Source organism: Mauremys mutica, chromosome 21, assembly GCF_020497125.1.
Source record: "Mauremys mutica isolate MM-2020 ecotype Southern chromosome 21, ASM2049712v1, whole genome shotgun sequence".
In the NCBI taxonomy this organism is placed as follows: domain Eukaryota; kingdom Metazoa; phylum Chordata; order Testudines; family Geoemydidae; genus Mauremys; species Mauremys mutica.
The window spans coordinates 7,132,135-7,151,926 of record NC_059092.1 but is presented as its reverse complement, the minus strand read 5'-3'; the positions used below and the strand labels follow the sequence as shown (position 1 = coordinate 7,151,926).

Here is a 19,792-nt window from a genome sequence, read left to right as displayed (position 1 = left end):
GAATAACCAGGCTGAAACAGGCTTTGGAATCTGATGAATTTGTCACCGTCTGTGTTATTTTAAAAAATTTCTACATTTCACTCAGCTTGGATGTGGTAATTAGAGTGATCTGGTTTACACTGAACTTACGGTCAGGTTCACTGTCTAGGTCTATTGCAGAAGCAGCATTGGTATGTGTGTCTTCACAACATTGGGCAGATCCATTATAATTAAGAAGGAGGGTGCTGGGAAAGAAAGAAAAGAAGGGAAAAGTTGTTTTGTTTAAATGATTAAAACATTTTGGGGTTTTTAACCTTTCATTTCCCCCTAAACATACTCACCCTTTTATATTTTCAAAATCTAAATTTCAGCCCTAAATCTGGCCGCAAGTGTCTACGTAAACATAAACCCACAGTGTCAAAAATAAAATAAAATTAGACTCAGGCATCAACACCTTTCAGAACAACATTTGTTAGCATCAAGCCTTTCACCGGTGGGCGGTGTGAAAGGAATACTAATAGTGAGCAATTTCAGGTGTTTGTGGATGCTGGCAGATCAGGGTTTGGTAGAGGAGCTATAAATAATCCTTAACTTTTCTCTAGCACTTTTTATCTTTTGATCTCAAAGTGATGCACAAAAAAGGGAAAGTATCATTAGCCGTGTTTTACAGGGGAAAACCGAGGCTTGGAGGCTTGGTTTTTAAAATGGAAAATGGTTTTTTGGACAAATGGACACTTTTGCAAAAAATGTCCGTGTCTCACAAAATCGATGGTTTTCTGACAAAACTTGGAACACTTCATTTTCTCAAATATTTGCTTTGGGAAATCGCTCCTTTTCAGTGACATGTTATGGGAGAGGCAGGCAGGGTCTGGGGGGAAGAGGCATTTCCTGACCCTCTCTGGGTCATTTCTAGCCCAGGTCCTTTCTAGAAGGGAAAGCAGCCCAGTTTTTTTGGAAGTGGAAGGAGAAACAAAGTGTGCCCGGGGCTATCAAATGTATGAGGCTGCTTCCCGAGCCAGCATCCCAGCTGCACTGTGTTCATGATAGAAATGAGCCGAGCGATATTTACAAGGCATTTTGCACGTTTGATCAATTTCACAGAACTTGAAAGGGCAAGTCTGACCTGCAATAAAACCCCCAGGGCCCCGAGTCTGGGTCAACTGACTTGGGCTCGCAGGGCTTGGGCTGCAGGGCTCAGAACAGCAGTGTAGATGTTGATGTTCGCACTTGGGCTGGAGCCCCTGGCCTCTGTGCAGAGGAGGAAAGTGTTGCTAGGCAGCCCTGCCGGGACATCCAAGCCACAGCTGTTTGCATTTGAAGGCAACCTCTTTCTAAATGAAGTGAAGCTGGTGTCCTGGGATCCAGCTCCTTAACAGGAAACAAGGGAAGGGAATGAAAACAGCCAAAAAAGAAGAAAGAAAGAAAAAAAAAAGGTGGGGGATAGGGAATGATCCAAAAAACTCTTTCCCAGAAAGGATGTTGGCCAGACCCTCCAAGCCTGCTCCAGCCTCTTTGCACTGCTCCCTGATAGGGCAGCCAGGAATTCTTCTGCATAGTGCTGGCTCTGTGGCACCGGCTCCCAGAACCCCAGTGTAGGGGCAGTATTGGGAATGGGGGGGGGGGTGACTGTAATGCCGTGTGTTCCAGATCCTAGCTGGGGAAAGTCCTTGTTATAAGCTTACATATGCTAGAGCAGCCATGAGACTGCTCTAAAGTTCTGAACTGGCCTCTATATGCTTCCTGGATCAGGTGAGTGAAAAGACAGCTTTTAGCCACTTTCGTTATCCATCTGTCCATAGCCCCCTTGCTTCAGATTCCGGGCTGAGCAAGAATCTGGCCCTTTCCATTGAGTACTGCAGAGAGTCCATTGAATAATCAGGGACAAAGTTCCAGAGATGGGCTGTGAGCAGAGAGCTGGACCATGGTGAGCCTCGGGTTAAGGGTGAGAATGAGGAGCAGCCATGTCATGTGGTCTTATGTGGAATGCTTCAGGGAGTCTCCAGGCCATTCATAAAAGACAGGGATCTGTGTCACTAAAGACATCCTCCGAATGGGCACTGCTTGTCCCCCTGGCTGGCAGTCGGAGAGACCCAGGAGTGGATGGGCTTGGATATTGAATTCCCCTTCTCAGCACAGCGAGCTCCTTCCAGGTGTAAGCTGAAGCACGTTGGTGCACAGGGCAAGACAAATGGAGAGGACAGGGGATACTCGTATCATCCATTAACCCTTTGCCTGTGTCAGTTTCTCTGTGGCCAGGCGCAGCACTAGGATGTGACTCCTGGCTGACTTGCCAGTCAGTGTTGCTGGCGGTCTCAGCATGTGCAGGGGAAGGATAATGCTGCAGGGTCAGCCTGGGTCTGGCATGTCTGATGGCAGGTCAAAGAAATGCATTCAGGAAAAAGCAGGATTCTTCTGCTGCCCAGATCAATCCCAGGGAACAGAAGGAGGAGGAGGGGTATAAATTGGTTCATGCCCTCACCTGACCATGGCTGTCATTGAGGGAGAAGCATCAGGAGCTCCTGTTTGCACTGAATTAACAGGTGCAGGGAAGAGAGGAGAAAAGCACCTTCACTATTTTGAAATCCCAGGACAATGTAGGGTTTTAATAAGACCCTGATAAAACTGATCTATTGCTCTCCCAGCCCTGTCGGGGGTGGAATCCTTCCAACAGTTCATATACTTAGAGTGCGAGCGTTTCATTTCCATAAAGCAATCATTAGAAGGCACTCTTTTATGGTGCCCTTAGAGAGGAAAAATAAGTGTTTTATCGCAAGCCAAGGGCTCATACATTATTCATGGCCCCGGTGCTATTATAGACAGATTGAAGTTAGATTTAGAGCCCTGATGCTGTCCTGTGACAAAGTTGCAAATTTCAGGCAGGCTCATAAGCAACAACTGACAGCTACAAACCAAGACTGGGTTGCGTTCGCAGCTCGAACTGGGTCTCGGCAAACACGTGGCCAGCTGGAGATCACTGATTTTAAACACCTTCTCTCGTGGCCTCTCAGTCCAGCCTGGCCACCTGGACGGCAGTGCTAGCAGACAGCCAACAGAAGCAGATAGTCTCCATGTATTGGAAAGGAAGGAATACAACAAATCTTTCCCCGGCCATTGCGGCGTTCCTACAGGATCTGGGAAGGCAGCTGAACTGACCTCGATCCCCAGTGCCACATGTGCTAAATGGGTCTGTTCACTGAGCAGTCAATCGCTCCTGCCCTCTTTGCATCGTGACCACAGGAGCAGAAATGGCCATGGCGATGCGTCTGATGCGCTGGGCAATGCACGCATTTCCTTTCACCAGCACTAGAGCTGCTGCCTTTCGGGTTAACAGGACGTCCCCTTGGTTTTTGTGTTATGGGAAACTAAACAGGGCTGTAAAACTGGGTCGGGAATCTGGGAAGAGCTTCCTGTGCCTGGTCAGGTCAGAACTGCCACGCCTGCAGGCCTCCCGATGGGCTGGTGCTGCTTTTGCCTCCATGCCAGCAGGAATCAGTACTACCAAAACTACTATGCTCTTGCCCCTTAAGGCTGCTCTGTGTTGTGCTGGGGGGATCGCACTCCAGAGATCAGGGAGGCATAAAGGAGGTGCACAGTGTCCTTCGCCCCCCACCCAAGCACAGCTCAGCCAGACTCAAGGACTGGGCCCAGAGAGCTCATCAAACCTTGGAGACCTCAGAGCACTGACTCAGTGAGAATTTGGGCAAGAGGTTAAGGGGATCCTTGCTTTAGCCAACCCTGCCCACCTGGGTCTGGGGGTGGTGTCTGAGGTCAACATGTGAGATTCAATGGGGTGGGTTTGTTCTCTTTGAATCCTTTCCAGGCATTGCATTTCTCTGCCTTCGGGAGCTCCTGGGCTGCATTGTAAACACACATAAAGTCACACTTGAACTCGTCCATTACAAATGTAATTCCATTTCCTAATGATATCGATGGCGTATATTTCCTTTCCCATCAAATAACGTCCAGACACCCTCCACTCCTAGATCTTAATTGAATTCAGTACAACTAAATGCAGTTCTTTCTCCACAGAGCACTCTCATATTTTGTATATTAACCAGTCCTCTCATTTATCGTGGGTCATTAAATCTCCCAGACTTTAATTATCAACCAATTGTCAAAGTCTTTGGAATTGTCTTTGAAACAGAGGATCCTATTGGCTCTGAGTTTGAAGGTGTCCACAGTTAGGACCTGCATATTTGGCACAAACTGGGCTGTAAATTCGGACCCGTTTGATTGACTTCCGCAGAGTTACTCAGGATTTTCACCAGTGTGTGAGAGCAGAATGCAGCCCAATAAAGGCAGATTTATCCTTCCTCATGAGCCTGAGGGATCTGTGCTACATATTCTGCTCTGCTGCTGGTATGGCATTCTCACTAATGACAATGGAATTGCTTTAGCCGACCACTGCATGATACAATGTACAAGAGAGAGTTGGGGTGGGGGTATCTATCTATCCTCTCATGATCTCCACATTCTGATCTCTCTTCCCTCCATTTCTACCTTCCTTAGTCTTCTCTACTTCCCCTCTCCAACCCTCTCCTTCCATCCATTTCTTTACAACCACTCTGTCGTCCCCTTCCGGTTAAGGCTGGGATATGGGACGAGTGTGCTTGGGAGGGTGGTTAATTTATGGCTGTCACCCTCCAAATGTGGGTGATTTGTCATCCCTCATCTCAGCTGTTCTGAGGGTTGCTTGAAGGAAAACATACAATAAATATGTCCAAAAGTAAAGCCAGACACAAACACATGTGCAGACAACACAGACATATAATATGCTGGTTAGTAAAGCAGTACCTCCCACAAACTGAACCCGCCAATCCCTTTTGCAGTCAGTTTCCAAACTGACCAGTTTCTTGAGTTCTAAGCAGTTTCAGGATCAGCGTCAATAGCATTGGTTACTTCCCCTCCTTGGAAAGTTAATTCTCGGCAGGAAAGCAAGCGTCTAGGTCAGACATTTGGGGTGAAAAATGAGATGGCAGCTCTGCATGGAATGCTGTAAAACTGCTGTGAACCAGGACTGCCAGCAATGAATATTAATCATTCTGAGAGCCAGCATATATGATTAATGGCTTGCGATCCCGGAGAGGTGGATTACTGTTCATTAACCAATATTGGCTTGATGGCCAGTGGACATAGGCTCAGAGCAGAGATCTTCCTGGGCAAGAGAGAAAGTTCTCTGTGTGTCGGTCTGTGTATAACCTTGATTTATAAAGAGTCTCTGTCAACTTCAGCCCTTCCCAACACTCTGGGCTATAAAATTCTTCATGTTCTTATATAAGCAAAGCTGCCTGCAAAGGAAGTGGACAATCAGGGAGCTCTTTAGTGAGACAAACCGCAGAGAACCTGGTTTTCTATTCTGTTCTGTGACCATCCCCAAGGTATCTGAGCATCGTCTAGAGGGAACGAACTGAGTTGGCGAGACATATTTTTTTCACTGGTTAAGTAATGGTGAGAGAAAGTTGGCGTGAATGGGACGGCATCTTAATCGAGACAAATTTGAATTCACCAAGGCATTCCAGTCAAGGGGCTTCTCCTTTCGATGGCAGAGAGCAGCCATCCGCAGTTCCCCATTCCTTCCCTAACTCCCTTTGGCCCTGCTCCAGACAGGCTAGCTTTGCATTATGGGCACCAGGCCTGCTCCAAAACTGAACAGCTACTTCCCATCTTTCCTGAATAATCCACTGTGTCCATAGTTACTGCTGTCCTATCACCCCGGAGATGTGTAGAGAGATTTATACCAGCCGTGGCAGCAGCGCTCTGGGTTACCGATAAGTTAGTTGTTGCGTTGGCATTTTTGAGCCCACGAGTCCCTGTCTTTGGGTTCATTGTATAGCTCTCTGTGGCTTTTTGAGCCACCAGTGTCTGAAAACAAAGAATATCAAACATTTCCTTGCTAGGCTGGTATCAAAGCCGCCAGAACAGTATGTATCCACGAGGAGTCACAGCGCTAGAATGTATTCAGAGTGATTGTTGGCTTGCAGTTATACAAAGGGGCATCCAATCAGTGGCTGTTGGCTTAGAGACAGGAGTAGAGCTTTGATGAGCTGTTTCAGGCTAGCCGATGGGGCATCATTGCTGGAGGTGCCACTTTGCGGTGTGGTATTTACATTGCCAAGGACTTGAAACAATTAATTAAGGAGACCAAATAGAAGCTTTTAGCTCTATGGGGTCCTCGGTGCTGGCCACACACGAGGACGTCAGATGAGCATGATTGCACCAGTGACCGTCCACTTCCCGCCTTGAATTGTAGCTGCGATACATTATTACCAATAAAAGAGACATTGGAGGGAATCAACTAAATCTTTCTGCTGTGCTTGCTCATGCTGGACTTTCCAAGGCTCTCTCTCAGGTCATGGTTGCCGGTTGCTATGGGAAAGATTATGATGTCACAAACACGCACGGGTTCCAGCCCCTTAGCATTCAAACAGCAAGGGAGGGGAACGGGAGCTTGGTACCTGGCAGATTCTATGCTCAGATACCACCTGGAAACCATGTGAGAACCTCATTAGACAGAGAGATCCAAAAAATAGAGGGGTACGGCAGGTTTGATTTAAGAATCCCGTAGTGGATGCCTCTGAGTGGCTCTGCTGAGTCTACCTGAAGAGGGTGGGTAAGGTTTGAAGCCCTGGAAGAGAATGAAATTTTAAGCCAAGTTCTACAACTGCTGGGGGGAATGTGGATGTTAAGGAGGGAGATAGGTGGTCAGTTGAGATGGACCTAAACCTGGGGGAAGGAAACACACCTCACCCCCGTCCCCAAGGGGGTGTCAACACGGGAGCAGCTTTTAATGTTGTCATCAAGCTGTGTTTTGGTACCATCATTGGCACTGTTCATTGACTGAATGAGTGTCTGAAGTTCACGTTCATAAGCAACAACGGCAGATGCTCTGTCTGGAATTGGGATGCCCATATATCCCTGGGGTACTTATCGGGTGCCCCTGCACTGTTCTTTTTCTGAAAGGGAGAGCAATGTGATGATTTGAGGGTTCTAGCTGTACCATGTCTGAATTGTGGGTGATTTTATCAAATTGTATCATGGAATTACTGTGTCATAGAAAGCCCAGATGTATGTGGATCCCCCAGGAGTTAGCAGGGTTCTGTCATGTCTCCACCAGGCCAGAGACAATGGTGAGTGATCAGTGATGCTCTGTTCAAAACAAAACACTCTGGGGCAATGGGTTTGCTCTAGCTGGGAGGAGACACTTCCTCCTCTTGTCCGAAGGGAGGGCAGGTTGGGAATAATGGGAAGTTACCGGGAGCAAAACAGAAGAAGCAGGTGGCCCCAGCAGGAGTCTATAAAGGGACTGACAAGAGAGAGCTGGCTGGGGGCGGGGGTGGGGGGGAGCATTTTGCGCTGAGGCTGCAGGGGCAGGGTAGACAAGGAGGTGGAGGGACCCACCTGCCTGATCTCCCAGGGGCTCCCAAGGGAAGTGAGCTAGCGAGAGACACTGTGTTTTATTTTGTATGATCTGTGCTCTCCGGAGCTTTACAGGAGTAAGGATAAAAGAGCATGAAGGTGTTAGACTGGGCAAAACGTGTGAGTGTGTGTGTGTGTGTTGTCTGCTTCACAACTGCTGTGTGCCCCTGAGAGAGTTGAACTGGACCCCAGACGCTTTACGCATTGAGGTGGACTTCTGGGAGAGGAGCATGTTCGAGCATGGGAGAGTCTGATGGGTCAGCGCTGCGCCCAGAGGGGCTAGGCAGCTGGACAGTGGGTTCCAGAGAGAAGATCTGTGCCCTGAGAACGTGCCTAGGGACCCTGAGATTGGCGCGGTGGCTGGACTTTGTTCAGGCTCCTGAAGCTTGAAACACCCCAGGGATCCACAGCCCAGAGGCTTGGATTCCCCGCGCAGCAGCCCTAGCAGGTGGCCAGGCCAGGGTTAGGATCTGCGACAGAACGCTGGATTCCAGTTCATCCGATGTTACTCATGTTGTCTTGACCTTCCTAGCCACCTAAATCACCCCAAAGGGAGATTTTGTAATGAGGTTGCACAAGCATCTGGCAGAATCTGATGGAAACAAAGGCTTCTCTTTCCTGGGGCTCCCTGGCTGACAGCTGGTCAATAAATCAACCCAGGAGTCTTGATTTTGTTGTTGTTTTTCCTTCCTTCCCCAGCCAGCTGCCAGGGGTGCTGATTGCATCACCGTGCGCATGCAGAGCGCTCAGTGGAGCCTTTAGACACTGGACGGGCCATCCCAGCAGGAGTGCGGCACTGCACTGCTAAGATCGTCTCTCTTTTTGAAATTGAAGCCAGTTGTCTGATGGGGTGACAGATCTAGGACTGACACCCTCGGTGTAAATACAGAGCAGGTTCAGTACTGGCAATAGCCAGGCCTCCTTTCCCCGCACCATTTCACACCCCTCGCGCCTGCCGAAGTGCCACCCTCAACCCTGCCCTGGAGTGGCCCCACCCCCAGCTAAAGGTGAGAGTCTAATTAGTCTCCAGGGCTCCTTCCATCCTCTCTGCTGAGACTACCAGCAAGGATGCCAACAAGTGGCAGCCGCAGTCATTGAGATGTTTATGCAGACGCCTGGTCCAGTAGGCGGAACTCATTGCCACAAGGTGTTGTTGAGGCCAAGTGTTTAGCAGGCTTTAGGCTGGGCTCAGACACTGATATGACTAACAAGAATAACCCGTTAGATGAAAAACCAGCCAACCAAGACACAAGCTGTGGAAGGGATTTAGGCCCAGTCCGAAATGGTGTTTCGGACCCTAACTCCCATTGATGTCAATCCTTTGAGGATCTGCACCTTAAGCCCTCATGCTTCAGCCAACCTCTAACCGTTGGGGTTTAGGAAGAAACTGTGTCTGTGGGCAGGTTATCCCAGAACAGCCAACCCAAGGTTTCTTATGAAGCATCTGATACTGGTCACAGGATGCTGGGCTAGATGAACCACGGGTCTGATCCGGCCTGGCAGTACCTAGGAAGAGGAAGGATGCTGAGGAGGGCAGGTGACCATTCTCCGGAGCTCCCAGGCAGACGGGCTGGGTGAGAGCCCTGCACGGAGCAGGGTAAGTCTCATCTGAGGGCTGTGCAGACAGCAGTGAGAAGCTCCAGGGAGGGGGGATGCACTGGACCGTGGCGCTGCAATACCATGGCACAGCAGAGGTGGTTTATAGACACAGTCCGAGCCACTGCGCTCTGCATTTCCAGCCTTTCTTTGATTTAAGCCCGAGCCTTCACTGGTTCCCCGTAGTTTTTGCCAGTGTGCATATGAGCCTTTTCCACTAAACAATTGTTCTGGTTAGAGGTCACAATTCAGCCCCAGACAATATTACACGCTTAAATCATGGGGGGCCATTACACAGGCCCAGTAAACGCTTGGCCTATGCAATGCATCATGTTTATTGCCCCTAACACCGTCTCATTTTATGCTCTGATTCAGGGCAATAATAACACTGTGCACCGTCTGTGCAGTGACTCCGAGCAGGATGTCTCAGATAGTCATTTCCCCCTGGAGGGCTGGATTGATCCGGGGAGATACTTTGGAGCCCTGCGGGTGAGAGATCATGCAGCTGTGTTGTGCGAGTTTATGCTTCTCTCCACCCACCCATTCTGCAGGGCTGGGGGGTAAAGGGAGAGGGGGGGCAGCTGATTGCATCACAAGCATACATACCTCAGTCCCTGCTTTAAAAGCTTCCTTTTCTCCTGTCTTTGCAGTCCTGAGCCAAAGCCCCTGGAAGTCAGAAGGAGGCTTTCCATTGACTTTGAGGGGCTTCGAACCAGGCCCCGGGAGAAGGAAGTGTATGACCCTTGTGGCTTGGAGATTGATGCTCAAACCTTTCCCGATCGAGGGCCGCATCACGGCATGCTGTGTGGAACAGAGTGCAGCCGAGCCCGCCTTTAACATGAAGGGATTCCCACCAAAGGTACCTGCCTGCAGTGCTCCATGCTCTGGGAGCCGCAGGCTTTGCGGGCTGCTGCACCGTATGTGGGCTGGATTGCAGAATGCCATGGGCAGCACCGGGCAGGCAGGGTGTGCTTGATTAACTCCCACAGCCCTCTCCCGCTCTGTGCGGCTCCTGCCCAGTGGAGAGTGCCTGGAGGTAGCTCAGGTAGGCTGCAGACAGTGCTCTGTTTCAATGCCCGATGCCGGACAGGGCTGGAAAACTGCTGTCTTGCTCTGGACTCAGCTCTGCCGTAACCAGCCCCGTCTCCTCCTGGCACGGCACAGGTCACCTGAGGCGGCTCTAGCTCTGGCTCTGACTCAGTCCTGAGTGTGCTGGCCAAGAAGATGCAGCAGGCACGGGGTTAACTCCCATCTCCGATCACTCACAGGCAGTAACAAAGCAGGACTAGGGACGATGGCCCAATCCGGCCCTAGATGGGACAGCACACCACACCCTGGAGGTGTGTGGGTTACATGGGCTGCCGGCTGATTGTGAGGTGGGGTGTGTTAGAGCCTCTGCTTCTGTAAAAACGCTGCTTATTTCGTTATACCCCCTGCACACTGTGGATTTTAGGCGCCGGGCTGCATTGGGATTCTGTGGGGGAATTCTGGCTCACCTAGGAGGGGTGCTTCTGGCTGGTTGGAGCATGAGCCGAGCCCTCTAGGGAGGTTCCCAGTAGCAGTAACTGGGTATCATGTCTGTGTTGCCCAAGAGGATTGTGTCCAGCCCACTGGGTCCCCTTGTGCATGTGGACGGGGCTGGGCAAAACCCAAGTCCCTGAAGGCTCAGGAATGAAGCCTTGGCATAAATCCGGCTGGGTGAGAGACCTGTCTGAGCTGTAACACTGAATAGCCTCCCTCCAAGGGCAGAGGTTGTCTGGCTCCAGAGGGACTCTCTTCACTTCTGCGCTCACTCCAGCCAGATGGGCTGGATACTCGCTGGTTGTGCAGCTCTTTACAGCTCTGCTTAATTAACCTGTAAAGCGAAAGGGCCTTTGGGAGTTCAGCTGTAGATGTTCTTTGACGCTGTCAGTGAGCTGCAGTGACCGAGAAGAGCTGATTTAATTAAGGCACCAACCCTTCCGGGGGCGGGTGGGGGGAGCCAGTGGCTGAACTCCCCATGGCTTGGTGGCAATGAGCCCTGGGGTGCTGTGAGGTCTGTGTGCATGGGACAGGGTATGCTGGGACGGGGGTCCCAGTCAGAGCCGTGCAATCAGCAGTAATACAGGTTCCAGTGCAGGTGGGGTTCCACTTGCCAGAAGTTTTCCTGTAAGTTTCAGGTTCAGAAAACCAAGACAACTGGCCAACTCCCCATCCCCTACGGTTGGACTCCTAGAAAGAAACATGCCAGTGGTGAGGGAGCTGATCCATGGCTGCCAACTTCAGCAAATCATGGGTCGGGGCTTCAAGTTTTGCCTGGTTTCAAGACCTGCTAGAAACGTTTCACCCGGCTCTAGGCCTCAGCAGCTTTGCAAAGGGCTCCAAATCATTCCCCCGCGGTGTGCTGCATTACAGGGGTTCCCCTGCCCCTCCGTGTCCCCAACTCAGCACTGCCCGGCAGCACCTCTACTCTCCCCTTCTCCCTCTGAGCCCTTCCTCCACGCAGGGCGGGTAAGACTCATTTCTGTTAGTATCTCACCTCTCATTTTCTGTTGATCGGTTCCTGCTGATTCCATTAGCAGCTTGGCTGGGTAAAAGCTGAGTTATTAACGCACAGCGATTTCCCTGCACCTGTCACTCTACCCAGGGGCCTGTCCTAAAGGCAAAGAGGATGAACTGAGAATGAACCAGCACCCTGAATTAAGGCAATTAGGAGTGCCTGACATATAATAGCAGGATTGTTCTGAATCATTTCTCTCTCCAAACCTTGAATTACTCCTCACTGCTAAGAGATGTGAGATTTTGTTTCAAAATGAATTCCCTGCTAAAGAAATTGACTACCCACCCCTATGTTCTATGTGTTTAACGGATTTGTACCTCCGGCACTTTGGCAAAAATTATGGAAATGATTTCCTAGGTCAGCCAGTGCAGTTGACGACTCTGCTCACTTAGGAGCCAGTGGTTACCAAGGCTTTGTGCAATTTTCTCTCCGTCGCCTGGTAAGGTGACTGGCTAAGCAGAGCTGGTGCAAGGTTCGCAGTTAGATTAAAACAAAAATGGCTCTTCCAGCCAAGCTGCTGGTTTGAATCCATCAAAAAAGCTTGGGCTGGTTCTGGCTGAAACGCTTCAATATTTCAATGTTAAAAATGATAACTGGGAAACAGGCTGATGACATTTGGGGGACATTTTTCCTTTGGTTTTCAACCAACAAGGCAGAGCTGGATTTAAGTTTTAAAAAGATTCCAGGGTTGGGTGTTTGTTTTTTTTAAACGTTTCATTTAGAAAAATATGGGAAGCCAGTTTTTAAAAATGATGAAATGTTCTCCTGGGGTTTTGACCAGTGCTAGTGAGGTCTTGGTTGGACGGTGTGAGGAAAGGGGCCCACATGACAGACCCAGAGACCCATGTCCTCTGATTATCCAGCCAGGCAAGTTTCCTGCACACTTGGTCTGCCCAATCAGTGTGGCTCGGTCTGGGAGAACCCATCGATGGAAGCCGGAGGGAATTCGGTCTCTATGGCCCACCCAATCCTTGGCCTCGCAGCGGAGAATCCTAACAGCCAGCACCGACAGTCGTTTCTGTGATGTCACTGAACATGCTGGCTCATCTACAGGGGCCACCAAAGGGCCGTCAGATGATAGTGATTTTGATCACTATGCCCTCTCTCTCTCTTTCACTCTGTCTCCAGGCATGCCTGCCTATCTATCTGTCACTGGTCATGCACAGGGATGCACTCGTACCTGCTCAGCTGCCATCTGACGGCCTAGGTTAAACTGAAGACCCTGACGTCAATTGCTCTTGCTTTGCGTTTGAATACCTATCAACCGCTCAAGGACGGAGCCTCGCAAGGGGTAATCGGTCACCCTCCAGGTGTCAGACTGTCCTGCTGGATGTATTCCCTCGGCTGGGTGCATAGCAAAGGCTTCTATGTGCCTATTTCATTCAGCGGGGGGCAGATCTGTGTCTCTGGAAATAAAAAGCAGGCTGGCTCGGAAGCAGTGAGGAATGCTAGCCTGGAAATGGCCCAAGAGAACACGGGCTCAGCAGGAAAATGACAAGTTAGTGAAAACGCAAATAGGACACTTTCAGCTGTTGGTAACATACTAGCCCAGCCAAACTCAAGTTATTTCTAACTGGCTTCACCTGACTCCTTTTAAGGGGGCTCAGAAGCTGGGCAGATCTCCCAGAGGTGCACCTTAGTGTATCATCCCCGTGAGGCGTTGTAGGCTTTACAAATGGAAAAGACCTTTTAGGGCTCCTAGCCCATCTCCGCCGCACAGTATTGTTCCCTGTTGCACTTACTGTACGTATACGGGCAGGTAAACACTTCGCCTCCATTTTGCAGATGCCTAAACTCAGCACTTTGGGGCAGGGCCCATCTTTTTGTTTCGTGTCTGTACAGCGCCTGGCTGGTAAGCTCTTTGGGGACTGTAGTTTTGGCCTGCGTCTGTACAGCACCGAAGAGAGGGATGACCTGGTCCATGACTGGCGCTCCTAGGCTCTACTGCAATACAAATAATAAATGATAATCACTAGGGAGGTTTGACTAAGGACACAAAAGCCAGGAATGGGGCGCAGGAGGCCTGGCGCACAGGCTTGGGCACCTGCCAGGAAGTGCTGTAAGTAATGTGAGCAGAGCCGCTCTTTCTATTGTTATGTCTTTGATATTTACAAAATGTATTGACTCATAAAAATCTAGCCGCATTTTTTTGCAGAACAGTCAATCTAAGCTGTTAAATCAGAGCTGCTCTTGTCATGGGGCACCGGGCTACAGCTCTGGGTTTAGGCAATGAGACGCTGCAGCCCTTGAGGAAGGTCTTTTAGCTCAGGAAGTAGAGGCTCATGCTTTTAGACCCGCAGGTCCTGAGTCTGATCCTTGCAGCTGATGTTTATCTGTCTTCGGTACTTGTATGGTCTCTGTAGTATCTGAACTCCTCACAATCTTTGTTGTATTTATCCTCACAAGAGCCTGATGAGGCAGGGCAGTGCTGTTGTCCCCATTGTCCAGAGGGGGATCTGAGGCACTGAGAGGCTAAGTGACTTGCCCAAGGGCCACACAGGAAGTCAGTGGCAGAGCAGAGAATTGACTCTGGGTTGCCAGTTAGTGCCCTAACCACTGAACAGTCCTTTATGAGGCCGGGGCATTGCATTATGGTTGCTGTTCAAATAAACGCTTTCTTAATACCCCTTTATTTTCACTCTCCGGTTCCTCTCCGGACAGCTGGGTGCTGTTCAGACTGACAGTTTGGAAAGCGTGGCGGGCTGGCTTAATCCACTGCTAGCAATGAATGTTTTATCTTATTCGCCATTAGACGCCGGCTGGAACGAATCGAGTCTCAGGCTGGTGTCAGTGCTGCTAGTCTGAGCATCTGCTTTTAAACCATCCCTTGAGAGGTTGCACCTGTTTTATCTGAAGAGAACTTGACGCTGAAGATAAAGAATAACGAGCAAAACCGCTGAATTAGCTGCGGTGTCACCTGCAGGGCTGAGGCGAGGGGAGACTGCAAGAATCAGGGATTGTCTGCGGAGAGAGGACTAGCCTGGCCCACTAGCTACAGCCCTAAGCAAGGGGAGTCGCATAAACAGCACCACTTCCGGATCGGGCCCTGCAGGCGCTGGGCTTCCATCACCCCGCCAAGGTACGATGGCTCCTCTGCTCGCCTCTTCTTCTGGGCAGGTTACTGCAGCCTTTGAAACAACCTCCCCCCACCGCTCCTTTGGGATTGGGGGAGGGAGCCCTGTAGTCGAATGTGGCTGGTTCGTACATCTGGGAAGCCCTAATAACCACGTTTGATCCTGCATCCCCTTTGCCAAAGCATGGTCTAGTAAGAGCCTCTGCAACTGCTCACAAGAGACCTGCCTCTCGAAAACCATCCAACAAAGAGAAGAAGCAGCTGAGAAGTCAGCTCTGGGTAAACGTTAACATCCTTCCCTCCACATGCACAATTAACTCCACAGCAAAGCCATTCACGGAAGACCCTGCAGACGACTAGCTCAGCTTTGTAACGTTCCCAGGCACTTGTGCAGATCACTGCACAGTAATTAGATATTGACATATCTCCTCCCACACCTCTGCATGCCGTCAAGCTCATTAAAAGCAATTCTGTGGCGTGGCTCCCCAGGGAGCTGGCTGGCAGTGGCTTGTGAAAGAGAGGGAGGTTTTCTGTAGCACAAACAATCTCACCAACATCTGGGCTTCTAGACAGATAACGAGATCCTCTACCATGGCTCTTGCCAAAAGGAACTGAAAGATGGACCAATGGCATGATCTGGCACAGGAAGTCCAATGGATTTCCCAGCGACCTGCCCTGGTCGGGGCGGGATCAAGCAGAGGGATCCACACCCAAGTGATCTGCTCCACCAATATGGGCATTGCTGGGATGTGTTCAAAAATAGTTATTTATATTGTCACCACAGAAAGTGAGGTGGCTCAAAAGATTCACAGCTCAGTGGAGTTACACCTGATTTACACCCATGTCCTAAAGCAGAATCAGGCTCAGCAATTTCCTAAGAAGCCCTGGAAGCTTTTTTCTTTTTAAGGACTCCTTAGTGATCTAATGAAATCTGATCGGCTGTAAACAGTTGCAGTAGGGCGTGGTGGGCCTCCTTGTATGTGTGCGTCCCAGCATCCCCCCCGGGCACAGGAAAAGGAGCTACTTTAATCCCGCCCCTGGAAGGCTGGGTATGAAGTCTGCTCCCTGTCATGGGCTCAGAACTTCCCCACATCCTGAATGCAGCTCCAGATCTAAATTTCCCACCCAGGGCCCTTCTCTACCAAAAGAGCCGGGAGCTTGGAGCAGCAGAGTTCACCCGACAACAGTCTCGATAGTGCAGCACAGATCTGTGCAAGCTGGAAATGGCTAGTGAAGATGCATAGCTAGGTCAGTTTGCTCTACACCCAGACAGTCAGATCCCCATCAGACCCCGGGTCCAGTTTCCAAACTACTCTCACCCAAAATGTATCCAGCACAAAACGTCTCCGATGAACCCTCAGTTCCACAAGAGGGCAAGTGCTGTCACCATGGCACGATCGTAATATGATTTCTGAAACAGAGCTGCTGCAAGCAGATGAGCCGGAGGCTTCCTGGGTGCAGTATATGTTATGGTCTACTTAGCAGTTAACAATCGCATCCATCGCAGGATGTGAGGGGGCTTTTGAATCATTCGCTGTCTTCAGCACCAACAACTGAAATGAGCAGTGAGAAAAAATCATCCTCTCTTCTAAATAATCCACTTACTGCCTTAATGGCAGCAGAGTGGGAGCCAGACAGTCATTCGCGGTAACATCCTAAGTCCCCCATCGGAATTGGGGCAGGATTGTGTTAGGAGCTGTACAAACACAGTGGGAATAACCGAGGCCTTTTCCTGGCTGCACAGGGTGGAAGAGTGTTACACGCATTTGGCCCTGTAATTACAACATTTTATGGGGGAACTCTATGGCCTTGTGATCCAGGCACTCGACTAGGAGATCGGGGCTCCATGCTTAGCTTTGCGTGGCCTTGGGCAAGTCACTTATCTCTCCGCACCTCTGTCCCCCATCTGTAAAAGGGGGATAATGATCCTTCCTTTGGCTGACTGGTCTATTTAGGATGCAAGTTCTTTGGGGTGGGGCCTGTCCCACTATGTGGATGTACAGCACCTAGTACAGTGGGGCCCTGATTTTCGTTAATACAAATAATGAAGAGTTCCACAGACCACACGTAAGTGGTGAGAATGCAAAGCCTGCACTTTGCATTGGTGTGGCGCAAACCCTGCCTCTCTCTAGCAGCCCTCCCTTTGGGATAACCCAGCTGTTGCAACTTAGCTGCTGTCTGTGGGAGTTGCTGGTCCCTGGAACTCTCCACTCAGGAGCCTGGGTGCGCAGAAACCTTTCAGAGCCCCGTGGCAGGGCGCTTCTCTTTCTGAGAGTGGCTCCTACTCACGCTCGCGCAGGTCTCACCTGGCACGGATTTCAAGCACGGAGCCGTTCAAAGGGAGCCTCCCAGGAACACAAGGTGCTTTCCTGTAAGAATCACGCCCATGACAAGTCCTCAGAACCACCAATTATATAATGAAGAGCAAGGAGAGTCAATGGCGTGCTGCTGCTGGGGAGACAGCGCTGGTTTCTAGACCCTGATATTCCTTCGTCTGTACTGGGCAGACACAGATTGATTTGAACAACGTTCACACACGTGAGCACCAAAAAGATGCTAGGAAGTCAAGACAGAAGGCTACACGCTTCTCTGCTCCCACAGCTCAGCTGTGTTAGGCAAAACCCATTTCTGAGCCCACGCACACTACAGCCTGGTTTCCCCTTTCTCCCCTGTGCAAATCAAACTGTTATTCCCCATTCCCTCCTTGAGCTTTCCAGTGGTCCTCTCCCCAAAGGTCCTGCAGCCACTTCTCAGGCTTCCAGCTGGCTGATAAGACTCTCTGGCCAGCACCTCCCAGCAAACTCTGGCTACTCAATCCAATCCTAATATGTGACACTCATCACCATGGCAGCTGGACATGCCACAGGGGCTCAGAGTACCAACGAAAAGACAAAGAGAATTTGAGAGGATCAAAGATTTGTCATCAGAATATTTATTTCCAACAGAAAAAGGCTTTTTTTTGCCAGCATGGAAATTTCCATGCAAAACATTTGTTTTTATTGAAAAATGTTTGAGTTTATATCAAAGGCTGGAAATCACCCCAGGAATTTAGACATTTTTCCTGAAGGAAAAATAATCATTTCCTGGCGAACTTTAGTCTGTATCTTAGAAACCACATTTATTTTTTAAGCAGTGTATGCAATGGTTGATCTCACACAAGGGTATGCTCCGTCCAGTGCAAAGTGGTTCGAAGGAATGAGCATCGAGCCGCACGGCTGAGTTCCCTGCTATGCCACTGATTAGCAGTTCACCTTTGGCCAGACATGCAATCGCTGTTTGCCTCAGTTTCCCCATCTGTTCAGTGGGGATGTTTCCTTACTCCCAGAGTGCTGAGAGCATGTATGCAAAGTGCTATATAAGTGCTAACCATCATCGGGAGAGACTTAATCTCCATTTCTTTCCATGGGTTTGATCACGAGTCAAGCAAAAAAAACCTCCATTCATTGCAGTTCTTGTTGCCTTAAAAAAGAGTTACTGTTTGCAGAGCCTGCTGAGATCCCTGTCTAGGAGGTGCAATGATTATCGTCTGTTGCAGTATCATAGTCTTCTATCTGCAAAGAAATTGTGGCTGGAGAGTTGAGAAGAGAGCAATTTCAATGTCAAAAAAGACCATCCTGACCTGGGAAGGTGGGGAGAGTGTGGTACCCAGGGGCTGTGTGCTAAGTGGCTGGGGTGGAGAAACAAGCTGCAAAGGATTGGCTAGCAGAGGAAGGAAATCTGATAAAGCTGCTCGAGAGCCAGCACTGTGAACAGTGCAGAATTGCACAGCTCCAGAGCCAGCTCAGAAGGGAAGACGCTGCTCCTGTCTGGTGCCTGTGAATGCAGACAGCTGTGTGCACCGAAACCACACACGCTGCTCCAGTCAGCGTGTGTCTCTTTGCTTTCAGCACCGCACAGCGCGGGCAGGGTTTCCAACCGGACGAGGGAGAAGCAGCTCCCGTTTGTTCTTTTAACCAGGCACGCCAATTGGAAGAAAGTTGGGTAATTACTTGGGTCTGGGATACTGGCCACAAATAGATGATTCAAAGCCAGGGAACCGTCTCTGAAAGGGCCTGAGTCCGATACTCTTAGCCAGCAGGACATGCTGATAGCTGTAAGAGGATGCTAAAAGTAGGCGATCTCCGGAGCTGTGCAGCATATCAAGGCTAGGACAGAAACTGTTGGCAACTCCTTGGGACCGTATTCCCATAAGGAAGAGCCCCAGAAGACAGAGAGAGCGTGCAAGAGAAAATAAGGAAACACTGGATTCAAAAGCAAAGCGATAGCCTGTAGCTGCTTCAGGACCAAACTTGCAGCAGGTGCCGCTCTGGTCTCAGACTAGAGAGGCAGTGCTGGGGATATACTGCAGGGCATGATCCTGCCCTGGCCGGGCTGGGGTGCAGCAGGTGGCCAAGTAGGGCCAGTCCCTCTCTAGGGTCCTTGATGCTGTCTGGCTAGCCCTCCTCTGCTGCCTTCTGGCTGAGGAAGGAAAGCCCCAGAGCTCCACACTCAGGTTCGGGGCCAACGGCAAAGGCAGGAAAAAAGAACAAGGGAAGGAGGGATAAAGAAACTCCTCTGAGAATGTCCGACCAGGAGATCGAGGACTTTGAAGTGGACAATCTGTCTGACACGTCCCGGATGATTCCCAGCCTCCCTCCTTACGACATGGACGACCAGCTTCTTCCCCTGGAGCCCAGGAGCACCTGCTGCTGCTGGGCGTGGACCCTGCTGATCGTCGCCACGAACTCGCTGGTCTTCCTCGTGAACTTGCTGCTGGTGGTCGCCATCTTTGCCGTGGTGCTGCTGCCGACGATCGTGGTGGTGTACTTCGGCTTCCAGTGCCACTCCCGGGTAAGTGAGCGTGGCCCGGCCCCCGTGTGGGCCTTGGCACCCCCACCCAGGACGGGGCCCTGGCTTCCCTGGGATTCTTGCCTGAGCTCCTTTGAGGAAAGCGGGCAGGGACAGTGGCTTTAAAAACCAGGCTGGGATGTCTGAGCTGTAGCTGCATTTTCAAAAGTCGTGGGTGGGGAGAGAGGGAGAGGGAGTGTGTGTGTCTGAGTCAGTGGGGGTGAGGGACAAATGGACAGACAGACAGAATGTGCTCTGGGGCGTGACACTTTTGCACACCAGCCATTGCCACTGCAAGTCCCCCAGGAGAACTGACTTTAGCAACAGGTCCCCTGTAGGGCCTGATCCAAAGGCCACCCAAA

General features: G+C 50.4%; 1 protein-coding gene across 2 annotated transcripts in view; it reads left to right on the top strand.

Annotated features, from left to right (window-relative positions):
- Nucleotides 1-6,445: 6,445 nt before the first annotated feature.
- TMEM88B (transmembrane protein 88B) overlaps nucleotides 6,446-19,792 on the top strand; it is a 46,732-nt gene continuing 33,385 nt past the window's right edge. Inside the window, exons 1-5 of one of the 2 annotated variants that reach the window (XR_006574769.1) lie at nucleotides 6,446-6,513; nucleotides 7,034-7,106; nucleotides 8,095-8,402; nucleotides 8,856-8,992; nucleotides 9,642-9,850. Coding sequence is in view for 1 of the 2 variants with exons in the window: in XM_044996648.1 (XP_044852583.1) it covers nucleotides 19,164-19,433 (270 nt within the window). In the remaining variant the exon portion in view is untranslated. Of the gene's footprint in view, nucleotides 6,514-7,033; nucleotides 7,107-8,094; nucleotides 8,403-8,855; nucleotides 8,993-9,641; nucleotides 9,851-17,962; nucleotides 19,434-19,792 lie in introns of those variants that run through there. The other variant, XM_044996648.1, reaches the window with a different exon arrangement.